We start from the raw sequence: 15790 nt of genomic DNA, 5'->3' as shown, positions 1-15790 counted from the left end.
TGTAACTGTCTTGAGAAACCCAAGCAGATGTCGTGAGCATCTCCCGCAGTATGCTCCTTAGAGCCAGCTGAGATGTCACATCTCTTCCCCTCTGAGTCTCTATTTGTTGTGTTATGGGGCCCTCCAGTGTCTGAGCACTGTGGTGCCCCATTTCGACAATCCCCACCGACACAGCGCATGCGCGTGGCGGTGGTGCCCTTACGGCTCCAGCCGGCACTGCGCATGCGCGTGACGGTGGTGCCTTCACAACACCAGCCGGCACTGCGCATGCGCGTGACGGTGGTGCCTTTACAGCTCCAGCCGGCACTGCGCATGCACGTGACGGTGGTGCCTTTACAGCTCCAGCAGACACTGCGCATGCGCGTGGCGGTGGTGCCCTTACGGCTCCAGCCGGCACTGCGCATGCACGTGACGGTGGTGCCTTCACAACACCAGCCGGCACTGCGCATGCGCGTGACGGTGGTGTCTTTACAGCTCCAGCCGACACTGCGCATGCGCGTGACGGTGGTGCCTTTACAGCTCCAGCCGGCACTGCGCATGCGCGTGACGGTGGTGCCTTTACAGCTCCAGCCGGCACTGCGCATGCGCGTGACGGTGGTGCCTTCACGACCCAGCCGGCACTGCGCATGCGCGTGACGGTGGTGCCTTTACAGCCCCAGCCGGCACTGCGCATGACGGTGGTACCTTCACAGACCCGTCAATTGTCCGCCCTTTGAGAGAGGCCGTAGCTGCTCTCAGAAGGGGAACAGTTGACGGACTGTTTATTGTTTTTCTTGTCATTTTCGAGCTGCGCCCTTGGCTCGAAGCCTGGATGTGTCAGCGGAAAATGTTTTATGACAGAAAAATCAATAAGTGTGTGACATGTGTTTACGCGGACTTGAGGATGGTGTTGAGGCATCTCTCGAGGCGGCGGGAACACATTTAGAGCTGGGGAACCGTAGACTTCCAGCTCTGTCACAGAGGGGAGAAGGAGGGGCTGTCACGCCGCTCGCTTTTTCTTCCTCGACTGCTGGCCGAAATTCTGGGTTGGCTGCGCCTGGGCTGCAGCCGGAACCGGAGATTTTCTAGGCCAGCTCGCCCTCGTCCCCTGCCTGGGCTGGGGACTCGGGGCGGACTGCGACCTCTGCGTTTTCGGTATTTTGAACCGAGCAGGGTTTGGAGCAGCTTGGACGAAGGGCTGCCGCTGCGATGGGCCCTTCGAGGGAGGCAGAGGTGGAGGGCCTCGTCCTCCTTCTTTTTCGACTCGCATCTCCTCTGCATGGAGGCAAGAGCGGAGCCGAAAATCCCCTCGGGAACGATGGGCATGTCAAGCACATCCTCCTTTTCCCGGTCTGGGAGGTTGGTGAGGTTGAGCCATCTAGCTCTTTCCTGCACCACCATGATCCCCATTGTTTTGCCCGTGGCCTGGACGGCGCAGCGTTGGACACGGAGACAAATGTCTGTGACCGCGGCCAACTCATCCAGAACGGCCGGTCCAGGATTACTCAACATATCCTCACAGAGCTCCGCTTGGTATGCGGTTAGCAGTGAGGAAACGTTCAGAGCCCTGGCGGACAACGCTGCGGCTCTGTAGGACCGTTCAGTCATGGTCGACTGGAAACGGTCCACCTTCGCTGGCAGCGTGGGGTTCCTGCTTGGTGACGGGCCCATCCTCGGTAGGAGGTGGGCTGCCACCAGCAGTTCCATCGGCGGTATGCGGAGCAGGCCGAGCCTCTGCGGGCGAGACCATGGTGAGGTCTCGCCGGGAGCTCCCGCCTGGTGAGGCGTGGGGCTCCGTTCCCGCGTCTCTTGCCGCCACCGGGTCCCGGCCTGACACGGCGTGGGATCCCGGTTCCGCAGCTGCCGCTGTTAGTGAGCCCCAGACCGACACAGTGAGGGGCTCAGTCTCTGCGGCGGACGCCCCCGTGTCTTGATTGCCAAACGGCGAATCAGTGGACATGAGGGAGTCCTGTTCCAACAAGCTAGCTTGGTGTGCTAGCCGTCGGTGGAGGCTCTTTCGGGTGAAAAGGGCACAATGCCCGCACGAGCCGGGGTTGTCGATAGCCTCCTGGGCGTGTTCCAGCCCGAGGCAGGACGAGCAGACCTGGTGTGAGTCTGTGCCTGCTATCTTCAACCCGCAGCCGCATGACCGAGCCTCCGAGTCCCTGACTCCTCTGGTGTGAGGGGGAGAGGCGTCCATCTTGTTCGCCTCTGGCATGGAGAGGACCCGCTCGTAACAGGTACGTCGTTGAGAGAAAAAGTGTTACCAACCCGTCCTTAATCCGTAGAAAAAGGGACGGTGTGGGTCCTTTGTTCTCAAAGAATATTGACTGGTGTGTCAATATACTTCTAATCCTTTTCTCCTCCGTGAGAGAGAAAAAGAAAAGCGTCCTCGCTACCGTGGTGTCGGTAGTAAGGGGAAGCTAGCTAGCAACAGGTGCGTAGCTAGCTTGAGAAAAATCAAAACCTTAACTTATTTTCCGGGGAAAGAAACGGCGAGGTCGATTTTAATACTAACTGGCGTTAGTATTACCGTCTTCTTGCGAAGCAGAAGGAGTAGCCGGCGAGCGCCCGTCGACCGAAATGGTTATATTTGGGTTCAGTCTGTGGACCGTTAAGCTTGTCCGGCTACTATAGAGATGTGCTCTGAAGCGAGAAGAGGTGTTTGAATGATGCATGCGTCGTGGCGCAAGCTACTTATAGGGGGTGAATTCCCTGACGCTGACGTCAAGATCACCAGCCAATCAGGATTGGCGTAATGAGATTGATGCTTCTGTTTGCTCCACGATGAGGCGCATCCATAGTGAGACATCGAACGGAGTGTTATGAATGAGAACTTGCGACATCTGTGGCATTGTGCTGTGTGATAAAACTGAACATTTTAGAGTGGCCTTTGATTGTGGCCAGCCTAAGGCACACCTGTGCAATAATCATGCTGTCTAATCAGCATCTTTATATGCCACACCTGTGAGGTGGGATGGATTATCTCGGCAAAGGAGAAGTGCTCACTATCACAGATTTTTTCAGATTTGTGAACAATATTTGAGAGAAATGGTTATTTTGTGTATATAGAAAATGTTTTAGATCTTTGAGTTCATCTCATGAAAAATGGGAGCAAAAACAAAAGTGTTGCATTTATATTTTTGTTCAGTGTATGTTAGAACTTTAAAAGGAATAGTTTTGTTTTCATTAAATTAGCTTATTTGCTTTCTCGCAAAAAAGATGAAGAGATTGTTTGGAAACCATTCATGTATTTGTAGGCTATGTTAAATACGGATAGCTAGGTCTACTCTCTGCAGCTAGTTAGCTTAGTTTAGCACACGGACTGGAAGCTACACAGACTGTCAAAGGGTAAATAAGGTTAGTTTGTTGTTAATAAGGTCAATTAAAACAGTATCTCTAATGTTTGCTTATTGACACAATATATCTCTGTCGTTTGTTACATGTAGAGCCAAAGCCATGCTAGTTGTTTACCTCTGTTTCCTGGTGCTAAACTAGGCTAATCTGTTGTTGGTTGCAGCTGAAATATTTACCATACAAACATGAGAGTGTGGTATCAGTCTTCTTATGGTACTCTATGCATAAAATAAACGATACATCAACAATCCCATTTCCTTGATCCAACTGTCTCCCCACAGAAAATCACAGACAAGATTTCTTCCTTTAACAAAGTGTGGGAGAGGTGGCTAATGAATGCAGGTGCATGTTAGCTTAGTGTTTGAAGCAGTGTGTCTGCATACAAACTAGCCTGGGGACAGGCCTCTGCACAGCAGGCCTCATTGGTCCTTGAAACCACATCTGAGTCTGGATGGGGCAATTAATTGTTTGAGCATCTGCTTTTATCCAAACCACATTGGAAAATGGAAGCACCACAGTGCCAACGGTGGATGCTGTTCCAGCAAAGTGGTGTACTAGTAGGCTACGTTTTCTTCAGAAAAAAAAACATGGATGTCATTTTTTCTGCAGTAAAAGGGTTTGTAAGGAAACACCATAACATGACTGCCGTTATATTGCTTCTCCGTTGCTAAGAGTAACACAAGAAGAAAGAAAAGTCCCTGACATTTCCCCTGTCACCCGTGGCAACTGCTGAGAGCATGCTTCTCAGTGAAAGGAGAATTCCTCCGGGTGCAGGGCCCGTCGCTCGCCCCTCTCCTGCCCAGATGCTTAGAATAACAAATCTGTGCCTCCTGCAGCAAATATATTGTTACTCCCATATGGGTTTGTTTCAGCGTGCAAATGTTGCTTAATAAGTTGCTGTTGTTTAGTATTTGCATAATATTTTCATTTAAAGTAGGCCTCATCGCAATTTAGAACTTTTTATCTTCCCTAGAGGATCGCTCACCATAGTCTTTCAACAAATGTATAAGAGTTGACAACCAGTATTACAACCATTCAAGATATTTGATCCCATCTCACAATCTCTGTCAGCAGATGGATTTTGGCTCAGTTTTAAGTATCACATTTTCATTTATGTTGAGCCCGGTAATACTTGTTGTTCATGTTTTGTCTTAGGTGTAAAGTTTACCCTTGACATTTGAAACAGTGTTTTACTACAATATTTTTTAACCTTTCAATCTGAACCTTGTAATGAGTGTGTTTTTGTAAACTTGGAAGGAGATCAAAATGTCTCAGGTAAAAAATGCCTTCTTCATTATATCCAGGCAGAAAGTGTTAAGAACAGTTTTATAATGCAAAACACCGGGAGATGCAGCACATGGCTGCTGCGTAGCTCACTTGCTACATATCATAGTCATATTTTTGGACTACAAGCTTTCAAAGTAAATCAAAAATGAGTAGACTTCAATAATTGATGGAACTGAACCTCTGTGCCTTTAGGATAAGATTGTGTGGGAAGCTAAAGGCGGATATTGGTTATTCCTCCGTGCTATAGAGCTTCGTTTTTGCCTGAAAATGACACATCAATGACTCATTGTTACATTGGTTGACATGTTGCTTCATTACCATGACCGCAGGCATAGTTTATTTCAAGTGAACTCCACATGCATGCCACAAATACCTTTTCAAACAATGTGTAATGAGCCTGTATTAAAAAAAATCATGTTAGTTGGTGGAAAAGCAGTTTCCGTCCTCCATCTGTGTCTACACTACACACGATGCGTTCAGGCACAGTATTGAGTGTTGATCAATCAGTGTAGTTACATGCATAGAAAGGAAGAAAATAAACTTAAAGAACTGCGCTTGAGCGTGTATGTATAGCATTTTTAAACGCATGCCATTGTGCAGCCTGTGTTGATGACTGCATAGATTAAATTATATATGTTGCCTTAGTCTCACATGGGAGGGATGACTGAAAAACGTGGGTGAAAGCCCTCCTTTAAACTTTGAAAGACACCAAGAAATAATAAACGTTTGTTAAAAACTACGATCCCCAGGTGAACTGTTAAATGACAGATCTCTTGTTAACTGAGCTATGCAGTTAACATTTTCAGTATGAACCAATGGGTTTGAGAAACCAGAGGATAGGATATTCAGAGAGTATTGAGACATGGGCATAATTTCTGTCTTATATTGACAATCTGAAATATATATAAATAAACCGAGCCTTATCGTTTTACTGGTTGTTCTTCAAGTTGGAAGTAGCAGACAGCGTATTCTCACTGTTGTGGTAGATGTTTGGCTGGCTTTGTTGCAGACCCCAGCAGTGATCCGATCAAAACCTCATAAGCCTCAGCCCTTACGCACAGTCACTGTCCACTGTGTGATCTAGGATGAGTGAGGGATTGAGTAATGCTCCGCTTCCTTTCTCCTTCCTCCAAAACAAATGTGCACACACACACACGACTCTGGACCATCACTTAACAGTTGCCATGACAACATTCAATACCCCTTCATTCCAAAACACATTGCAGACTTTCTAAAAATAATGTGTGTTTGTCTTTTCTCGCCGACACCTCTCAAGACCACGACATGGCTTCAGAGCAAATCCTTGTGCACTATAAGGTAAGACTGTAGAGCTATAGTGGCGTAATTATGAATTACCAAACACTTGTTGTAATTTAATTAATAGCTTGAATTTCGTTGTAATCCAACCATTGGTTGGTGACCTGAGAGGTTGGGGTCAGTCTCTATGAAGCCCAGTGACTAGACAACTGTGGCTCAGGCTGAAGAGAGACATGCAGCATGGAGCCGATACATACAGCAGACTCTCTGGGAAAGTGAGGTATGCTGGGAGAGCAGAGACAGATTAAGGCCATGTCAGCCACAGCAGAACAGACAGCCAGCTCATGGATGTGACTTTAACAATGATACACGCAAATTGTATATATGGGATAAATGAGCCCCGTGTATTCGGATAACTCATGACAACATCCCTCCCTTCTTCACTTCTCTCATTACTGCGGTACAGTTCACCTATAGGACACACGGAAACTAGCAGGAACACACGCACATATCTATAAGGATTTGATTTGTTTTTGGAGGAGAAAAAGCAGTCCACATTGCAAAAACGAAATGTCTCATTTGTTAAATTCTTTACGATTTTGTGAAAATCCGTAAACAATCTTGCAGTGACATTGTGCAGTTGCATGAGTAAGTGGGCTGATGTGCCTGAAGTTGCCCTCGTCTCAGTAGCCAAGGGCGATGAGCCATTCGGCGCTTGGATCTTATGTAACACTAGGGGATGGGCTGTCAGTGGGAAGCAAATCAGGCATGGTGTGATTGATTTCAAACGCTGACCATTATGTTGTAAGCATCATCAGTCTGTGACAAACAACCTGAGTGCGAGAGAAACACACACTGAGCTTGTTTAGCAGTAAAATATCCACAAAGATCACTTTATTAAGTCCCAAGTAAGCACACAACATGTTTTATTCTTTAAAGTGTAAGATAGAACCCAGTTTACAAAGAGTGCGTGCTTGCATTAACTCAAATACTACTGTGCGTTTTTGGTTGAAGGATAACTAGGTGAAGTCATCGCTGTTCAATAGCAGCTGATAATGATGAGGTAGACAAGGACACAACCATTATGTACAGAGCTGGATGTTAACATGCCAGTTATCAGTTGCCTGCTAAACAAGACCTAGTGTCAGGTAAAACAGAAACATGGAGAACAACCTGCACAAATACATCACATACACAGTCAGTTAAATAACATTACACATGTGGGCTAGAAATTACAGAGTGAACAGACTAGGCAGGGATAACATATTTCAATAGTTAACTCTGCTTTGATTGCACATTTTCAAGGTGATAACATCTATATTTTCACTAAATGAAACCCAATTAAAAGCAGAACATGTGCCATTTTGGGTTCATTAACTGGAAATCCACACTATGTATTATATTTGTGAGGATATACTGTATATCACATTTGAAGAAAAATCTATGCTCTTTAACAACACGTAGATTTCAGAATATAAAAATAAACTTTATAGATGTAAACTCAGACTAAAGCGATAATAACCACATATCAGCAGCTTGGATTTACAGTTGTATGGTGTTATTATCTAATACTTGGCGCACTGTTGCTAAGTTACTTGGCATTATGACCATGAATGTCAATAACAGCTGAGGATGATACATACAGTGTTATGGCAGCGATGATAATAATAACACACACATATTACACTCTGTCAGCATTTAGTATCACGATATTATTTGTAATGTGGTAATAAGGAAAAATAATAATCTTCAATAAAGTTTGTCTTTGTTTCATCATCCAAAATAAATATTTACTTCCATGTAGAAGTACTTTTCATATCCTCACCTCTAAAGCGGAGGTGATACTCTGTAGCCACAACAACACAGTTAATAAGCATTACTGAAATAAGCGCCTACAATACAAGTAAACTACTTTATACTAACAATGACTGGAAAAAGCCAAGGAACAAAGATGTTATAATTATTTTACTCCCAAAGTAAAGAGTAAACATAACAGTCTATAATTTAGAGATTAACAGTCAGCTGAAGCCTATTGAAATGATCACAACCTCTACCGAGGAGAGCCTCACACACCGTGTGGGTGCCTTAACAGTCGTAGATCTCAGAAGAGAGCTATCAGAGGGTATAACAGTTCTTGTCAGTATCTATTGAATATCATCTTTAATCGATAAATATTACATAACAAAGTCACACACAAAAGTAGGTGTAAAGATGTATAATATCAATAGAAAACACAGCAGTGATTATGATTAAGGTGATAGGATATGCTTATTAAAAATCACATTGCTTTGTCCCAAAACTTTGAGCATGTTTTGTAAAGTATCTCTGTGTTCCAGTTAGATAGAGCTGCCGTGCTGTGACCATCACAGTTTTAGTAGTGTGTGATGCCTAAAAATAATGTCTAGTGTTTCACAATTGTGCAACTCTTTTAAGATACACCACAAAGACCACTACAGCCACTGTTATTTGAGTAGATATATCAAAGCCATTATATACAAAGAGACTCAACAGTTATCCTTGTTGCTGTTTCTCAGTTCGAGGCGCTCTGATTACAGGTCCAGACTTAGAAGAGCCAAACTCCTCGCAGCTGTACAGCAGCATTGTCTGATAGCTAAACATCCACAGCAAAGAAAATAAACCCTGCGCTTGGTTGATTCCAATTGTAACCACACCATACATTCGCTACAGTATGCAACCTCACGCAGAGCCAATGTACAGCAGCCAAAGCCACAATGTTGCAAGTTACACAACCTTTTTCCATGGCAACCATGTTGAGTGATTTGACGGCAACTGCTCAGCAGCCCCCCGCTGTGCGCCTCAGTCGGCCTTGTCCTCCCCGTTCTTGGCCCATCCCTGGCTCATGGCTGCTACCACAATGCTGTACAAGTTGAGCCAGGCTTGACGCAGCGGTGCCGTGTAGGCCTGGCCCAGACTGCACTGCAGCATGTAGAGAAGGGACTCACCCACCTCCTGAAAAAGAAACACAATTGGGAAAAACTAACTATTTTTTCACAGCTCACTGACATGTGAAATTGCTTTTTTACTAAAGTTGCGATATTAAATGTTGTTCCTACGGCAAATGACTGTGTGTTGACTCCCACTGCCTGGTGCTTCCTCCCAAGGTTGAGCAGAAAGTCCTCCAAGGAAGGAAGGTCGTCCAGATGGCTGACGGCTGCATCGATCACAAGCATCACCTGCACAGACACATGCAAATACACACACAGAGAAAGTGCTTTAAACCGTAGTACAAACTGTATACTCGTAGTGGTGACTGCGGTGAACGGAGCTCACCTTGGTAACATGTTCCAGAAACTCCGGGCTGGAGAGGCAGTCTTGTGTGGAGCCACAGTTTGTAGTGTAGTGGAAAAGAGTGAGGAGCTCAGGGTCCAGCTCAAACAGTCTGCCACAGACAAATACCACACTATTCTGCAGGTGTATGCACACGGCATGGGATGCAAAACGTCCACGCAAACACACAATCCATCTATAAATCATACATCTACAGTTCTCTCCGGATAGTCTGTGTTTTAGCGGCAGCTGTCTCAAAGTAAATTGTGGATTATTGCAGTCTGTCGCCAAGCAACAAGTCAAGCTTCCGGTCCGTGCATGCTGAAAGTGTGCAGCTTCAATGTCTCTCCACAACTGTGTTACATAGACACATATTTTTAACAGCTATTAAGTAACAACACAGAAAACAGCAGGATACTTGTGTTATTAGAATGAATGCTAATGAAATAAGGATGACTGCACAGGAAAATTAAGGTTTCTTCACTTACAAGTCACTTTACTGCTTAATTCCAAATGAATGCTGCTGATGTGTCTAAAAGATTACCTGGAAAACATGACGACACCATGAGGAACTTTGTTCTTGCCCAGGCTCTCCCAGCTGCCTCGTATCAGCTCCTTGTCTTTCTCTGACAGCTTCTCCATCCTCCCTCTGAATCAAAACACGAGGCAAGTTCTTCTGGAGGGGAGAAACACAACTCTTCTACAGGACAAGAAGACTCAGTTTGAGGAAAGCCATAACATTTGAGGTAATCCAGAGACGAAACCTCCGCCAACCCACCTGGAAAACAAAGTGAAGCATCATGAGTTTCACAAAGCTGGTATGTCAGTTCCACAGAGGGGGACACAACTGTTGGAGACAGGATTCCTCGGCTAGAGATGCACACACATACTGTACCTTCTTGAAGTCAGTCTTCTCTCTGAACTTCTTCTGGTGCACCCGGGCTGAGGGGTCTCTATGCTTGAGTGTGTGTGAGTGTGTTTGTGTGTGCAGACAGCAGCCTTGCCTGACACTCTGGTGCACTTGCTCTCTCTTTCCCCAGCCCCACGGTGCAGTCAGGGAGACAAGTTCTGCCACGCTCTTATCTGTTACACTGGCTGCTATCTCTCTCCCCTTCCCGTTTGCCTCTTGATATTCTCTCTCTCCAGCACTGGGGATATTATTCATGCCACTGAAGGAGAAAAAGAGGGATCTCTCTCTTCTGCTCCAGAGAGGCTGCAATGAGCCACAGCTCCTCCTGCAGGTGAACTGAGGACTGAAGTGTACAGAGACTATACATGAGGACAACTCTGCAATTTATAAGGAGTCTTTGCACTGTTCCTTTCAAATGAAGGGAATGCAATTAAACAAGAAGATAAACAGCAGAATAATGAGAAAATACAACAGAAGCTTTTCATTCAGTCTGTTTTAAGGCAGGTTTAAAGAGGTTTGAATCCAAAAGCACGACTTTGAGAACAATTTATTCTATTTTATCATCGCAATGTCAACTTGCGCAATACACACACCGTTAAAGAATACGAAATTGCACACTGATTTTTTTATTTGAAAGAAAGTGTATTTTAAATGTAACTGTAATCTTTTTTGGGTTTAGTTACATTTTTCATTGGTGATACAGTAAGTATGAATGTTGGAAATGTTTTCCATTCATTTTTTTTTATTCAACAAGCAATACACTTTAATAACTGCTTATTTATCGGAGGTATCATCATTATCGCGATATTCAACATGTCATTTTCCTCATATTGTGCAGCCCTATCCGGTATTCAAACTAGGCTGATGAAGAGGAGGAAACAGGTGTGCAGATGATGGGAACAGCAGGAACACGGGGTCACTGAAGGGCAGGGGGGAGTGTCAGGATCTGAAATGTTGGCAGGCAGCACATGGGAGGGTAATAAAGCAGAAAAGTAATATGAGGATCAGAAAGTGTCTGGCATTGTGACAGTGAAGTCCACTTGAGGCCTATATAATCTGATCTAGGGTGTGTCTTCTCTTAAAATGCCTACATGGGCAACCCCTGCATTTACAGAATAAAATGTGTGGGAATTTTTATATCTTGAAGCGGCTGGAATAATAAAAGACCTGAACACACCACCTAGAAGAAATTATATTGTAGTAGAGCCACTCCTCTAACAGTGTGATCGTACCATTTGGTGGCCAAGCGTGCAGCCTCTCATTAATCTAAATGAGATGTGTTTGTTGCTTCTCTGAGCTTCCACACACATTGGAGGAACCGCAGTTTGTTTAAATAGATGTCACAGGCGTCTCTCTTGGATATTATCTAACAGGTTGGGAGGGATTGGTTTTGTTTTTAGCTGAGCTCCGGGGGAATCAGAGGTGCGCAGCGCTCTCCTGAGGGACTACCAGGCAGAGTGGGGGGGGGGGTGGGGGTAAACTGTGTTCCCATGACAACCTGACAGGATGGAGCCCTTGAAGCTTCGTCATGTGATGTTTGAGATCTGAAGGGATTATTTATTACATCCAGAATTACTATGTGGCAACATTTTGGCTTTAATGCTTTAATTATCTTTTATTATACAAAAGTAATCTTGTGGTTTCAATTAGAGAGGAGTCTGGCACAACATGTAATTGTATATCATATATTTAAATTAAATATCAATCTAAGTCTTTGATAGTGTTGCCTTGGGACAAATTAGATATTAGTGGCCTACAGAAACTAACCATATGGTATGTACTGGTCTCCATGACTACGTTTTAATTATAATTATACAGTATACATTTTGCAGACATTCCCATGTGGTTTGTCAGTAAAAATTATTCCTAAAAATTCCTGGAAGTCTGCTGTCTAAGCACAAGCTGCAGTGGAGGGCAGTGTGCAAATGTATTTGATGTGGGTCTATGGGCTGGGAGCGGAGCACTGAACTGGTCTTTGTGAAGGCAGTCAGCACAGTCAGCGCTGTTTGTTTAGCTGCACTGTGGCTGGAGAAACAACTGGGAACTTTACCCCAACCATCTCAGAATTTAAAGGCACACATTTATTCCATTGTTTTAAAAAAAAAAACTAAAATACTTGGAGCCAAAGAGATTACATTTCTCATGGAAAAAGTATAATCTTTTGTGTATGGCTATCAGAAGAATCTTTATTTAAACACAATTTAGTTTCACAGACAAAGTGGTATCAACTGGTGTCCCCATTTTGTTTTGATCAGTTTATTCTGGTGACCAAGTGCTCATCATCCTCTCAATTACAGTGTTCATATTCGTAGCATAATTTGTCAGAAAATAAAATGCTTTTTAATCTCAATTTTGTGTATCTGCTTAACATATAATGGAGATCATACAGACAAAGTATACTTAAAGCATATATAATACTAATTTCTTATAAACATACACAGTTCTTTTAAACTACTCTTCCAGCTGTAATCCCTAACAGTCATGATTGTAAAATCCAGATGTTATGTCATTTCATAATTTGCAGTTGCACATCCTAAACTATCGGTGCCGATAGTGTTACGGTGTGTGTTGGAAGCAGGACCCAAATGCAGATATAAACTGAAAAACTCCTTTATTTCAAGGCTAGGATATAAACAAAGACAAAACAGAACACTTACCGACAAACTAGTCATGACACAAGACGAACCGACAAAGACAGACAGAAAAACCAGAACTTAAATACACACAAGACTAATCACACAAACAAGACACAGGTGAGGAGAGAGGAGAAAACACAGGGGCCACAGGTGAACACAATCGGGTAATCAGACACACCAGGGAAACTAACGACAGGGAACCACAGACAGATCTAAACAAGACAAAACACAACGCAGACAGAAAACCAAAGACAGATCTAGACAAGACACAACGCAGACAGAAAACCAAAAACAGATCTAGACAAGACACCATAAAGACAGATCGTGACAGTACTAGGCCGCCAGGGTGGGTGGAGGGGGTCTGGAGGACGGGTCTTGGGCTGACAGCCCAGGGGCACAGCGGAGGACCCGGAAGGGATCTCGGACGGATGGCCCGGGGGCAAGGCAGAAGCCGAGAAGGGGGACTCGGGCGGACGACCCGGGGGCAAGGCAGAGTCCAAGGTGGGGAAGTCGGGCGGACGGCCCGGGGGCAAGGCAGAGTCCAAGGTGGGGAACTCGGGCGGACGGCCCGGGGGCAAGGCAGAGTTCGAGGAGGGGCGAAGACCACAGCTCTCAGGGGACCGGGCAGGAGCCGGTGTTGACCGGACAGTAACCAGAGCCGGTGGAACAGGTATCGGCAAGACTCCCCACGGAAGAGGACAAGGAGTTGGCAGGACCCCCGGCGAGACATGTGATGTCGAGGCCTCCAACGAAACAGGACATGGGGTTGGCAGGACCCCCGGCATGAGAGTAGTCGGCAGGACCTCCAACGGCACAGGACATGGGGTTGGCAGGACCCCCGGCAGAAGAGTAGTCGGCGGGGCCTCCAACGGGACAGGACACAGGGTTGGCAGGACCCCCGGCAGGAGAGTAGTCGGCGGGGCCTCCAACGGCACAGGACATAGGGTTGGCAGGACCCCCGGCAGGAGAGTAGTCGGCGGGGCCTCCAACAGCACAGGACATAGGATTGGCAGGACCCCCGGCAGGAGAGTAGACGGCGGGACCTCCAACGAGACAGGACAAGGAGCTGGCAGGACCCCCAGCGGAACCTCCAACGGGACAGGACATAGGGTTGGCAGGACCCCCGGCAGGAGAGTAGTCGGCGGGGCCTCCAACGGGACAGGACACAGGGTTGGCAGGACCCCCGGCAGGAGAGTAGTCGGCGGGACCTCCAACGGGACAGGACATAGGGTTGGCATGACCCCCAGCGGAACCTCCAACGGTACTTGAGTAGGGACTTGAGTGGGAACTCGAGAGAGGGCTTGAGAGGGAACTTGAGAGGTAACTCGAGAGGTGATTTGAGAGGGGACTCGAGAGAGAACTTGAGATGAGACTCGAGAGGGAACTTGAGAAGTGTCTTGAACAGGGACTCGAGAGGGGACTCGAGAGGTAACTCGAGAGGAGACTTGAAAGGGAACTCGAGAGGGAACTTGAGAGGGAACTGGAGAGAAGACTTGAGAGTGGACTCGAGAGGGAACTGGAGGGGTGACTCGAGAGGGAACTCGAGAGGAGACTTGAGAGGGAACTGGAGAGGAAACTTGAGAGATGACTCGAGAGGTAGCTCGAGAGGAGACCTGAGAAGGCCCAGGAGAGGAGACTCGAGAAGGAACTTGAGAAGAGACTCGAGAGGGAACTCGAGAGGGGACTTGAGAAGTGTCTTGAACGGGGACTCGAGAGGTAACTGGAGAGGGAACTGGAGAGGAGACTTGAGAGAGTTGGTTCGCCAACAGAACACGGGGGGCTGGAGTCGGCCGGTATGCTGACAGGACTCGGGGAGCTGGCGTCGGCTGGAGAGCCAACAGGAGACGAGGTGCTGGAGTCGGCCGGTACGCCGACAGGACTCGGGGAGCTGGTGTTGGCTGGAGAGCCAACAGGAGACGAGGTGCTGGAGTCGGCCGGTACACCGACAGGACTCGGGGAGCTGGCGTCGGCCGGTAAGCCAGTCCTGGATTCGGGACCATGGCTACTGGGGCCGGTACTGAAGCCGGAACCATGGCTGCTGGGGCCGGTACTGGGGCCCGAACCATGGTTGCTGGGACCAGGACTGGGGCTGGAACCATGGCTGTGTGGGCCGGTTCTGTAGCCGGAACCATGGCTGTAAGGTCCAGAGCTGAAGCAGGGACCATGGCTGCTGGGGCCGGCACTGGAGCCGGAACCATGGCTGTTGGGCGCGGAGCGGAAGCCTGGACCCTGGCTGTGTAAGCCAGGTAATGGAGTATGGAAGCATGGCTGCGTGGGCCGGTACTGGTGCATGGAGCCATGGCAGCTGGGGCCTGTACTGGGGCCGGAACCATGGCTGCTGGGGCCAGAACTGGGGCTGGAACCATGGCTGCTGGGGCCGGAACCATGGCTGTGTGGGCCGGTTCTGTAGCCGGAACCATGGCTGCTGGGGCTCGGGCTGCTAGCCTGGCCTTGCGACGACTCCTCTTAGCAGCCGCCTGAATACTCCGTGGACCTCCATAAGCCAGACGAGTTCCGGAATACAACTCCTGGACAGGAGCAGGAACTGGGGCAGAAGCACGGGTTGACTTCAGGCGGAACCCACCAAGGCGTATGGTGCCAGGTTGGGAATTGGGAGACATGGAGCTAGCATGCCTGGGGCTAGCAGGCCGGGAATCACATGTTTCAAGGAAGTCCAAAATCCAGTCAGGTAAGAACTCAACGAAACATAGTTTCTCTGCTGCCATCTGGCGCGCCCCTGCCAAAACAGCCTCTCGCTGCTGAACTCCGGACGCTCCCCTCCATTCACCATAGCTGCAAGCCAGCAAGTAGGTGAATGAAAGCAGCTCCCTTTCAAAAGGATCATCTGCTGGGTCCATTTCTCTGGTTGGTTCGTAATGTTACGGTGTGTGTTGGAAGCAGGACCCAAATGCAGATATAAACTGAAAAACTCCTTTATTTCAAGGCTAGGATATAAACAAAGACAAAACAGAACACTCACCGACTAACTAGTCATGACACAAGACGAACCGACAAAGACAGACAGAAAAACCAGAACTTAAATACACACAAGACTAATCACACAAACAAGACACAG

At 47.1% G+C, this 15790-nt stretch overlaps 1 protein-coding gene across 5 annotated transcripts; it reads right to left on the bottom strand.

Moving 5' to 3' along the window:
• Window positions 1-6744: 6744 nt before the first annotated feature.
• On the bottom strand, window positions 6745-10309 carry ngb (neuroglobin). 5 transcript variants are annotated; one of them, XM_034222017.1, is made up of 5 exons: window positions 10064-10309; window positions 9713-9946; window positions 9172-9280; window positions 8955-9074; window positions 6745-8850 (listed from the first exon to the last, which is right to left on the bottom strand). In XM_034222017.1, the coding sequence occupies exons 2-5, from the start codon at window positions 9808-9810 to the stop codon at window positions 8698-8700; spliced, it is 480 nt and encodes a 159-aa protein (XP_034077908.1). In that variant the 5' UTR covers window positions 9811-9946; window positions 10064-10309; the 3' UTR covers window positions 6745-8697. The 5 variants fall into 5 exon arrangements, with proteins under 5 accessions (XP_034077908.1, XP_034077909.1, XP_034077910.1 ...); XM_034222018.1 differs by having other exon boundaries at window positions 9713-9868; window positions 10064-10205; XM_034222019.1 differs by having other exon boundaries at window positions 9713-9844; window positions 10064-10176.
• Between the last annotated feature and the right edge of the window lie 5481 nt (window positions 10310-15790).

This window comes from Gymnodraco acuticeps, unplaced genomic scaffold (genome assembly GCF_902827175.1).
Source record: "Gymnodraco acuticeps unplaced genomic scaffold, fGymAcu1.1, whole genome shotgun sequence".
Lineage (NCBI taxonomy): Eukaryota > Metazoa > Chordata > Actinopteri > Perciformes > Bathydraconidae > Gymnodraco > Gymnodraco acuticeps.
Note: the sequence above shows the minus strand (reverse complement) of the source record. Positions and strands in the feature narration are given on the sequence as shown.

Bases quoted from the DNA above. Each gene is read 5' to 3' on its own strand.
- ngb (XM_034222016.1), bottom strand. From the start codon at position 9,970: ATGATGCTTCACTTTGTTTTCCAG. The intron at 9,523-9,712 runs GTAATCTTTTAG...TATGTAACACAG, and splicing joins GGTGTCGTCATGTTTTCCAG to TTGTGGAGAGACATTGAAGC. The intron at 9,075-9,171 runs GTGAGCTCCGTT...GTGTCTGTGCAG, and splicing joins TTCTGGAACATGTTACCAAG to GTGATGCTTGTGATCGATGC.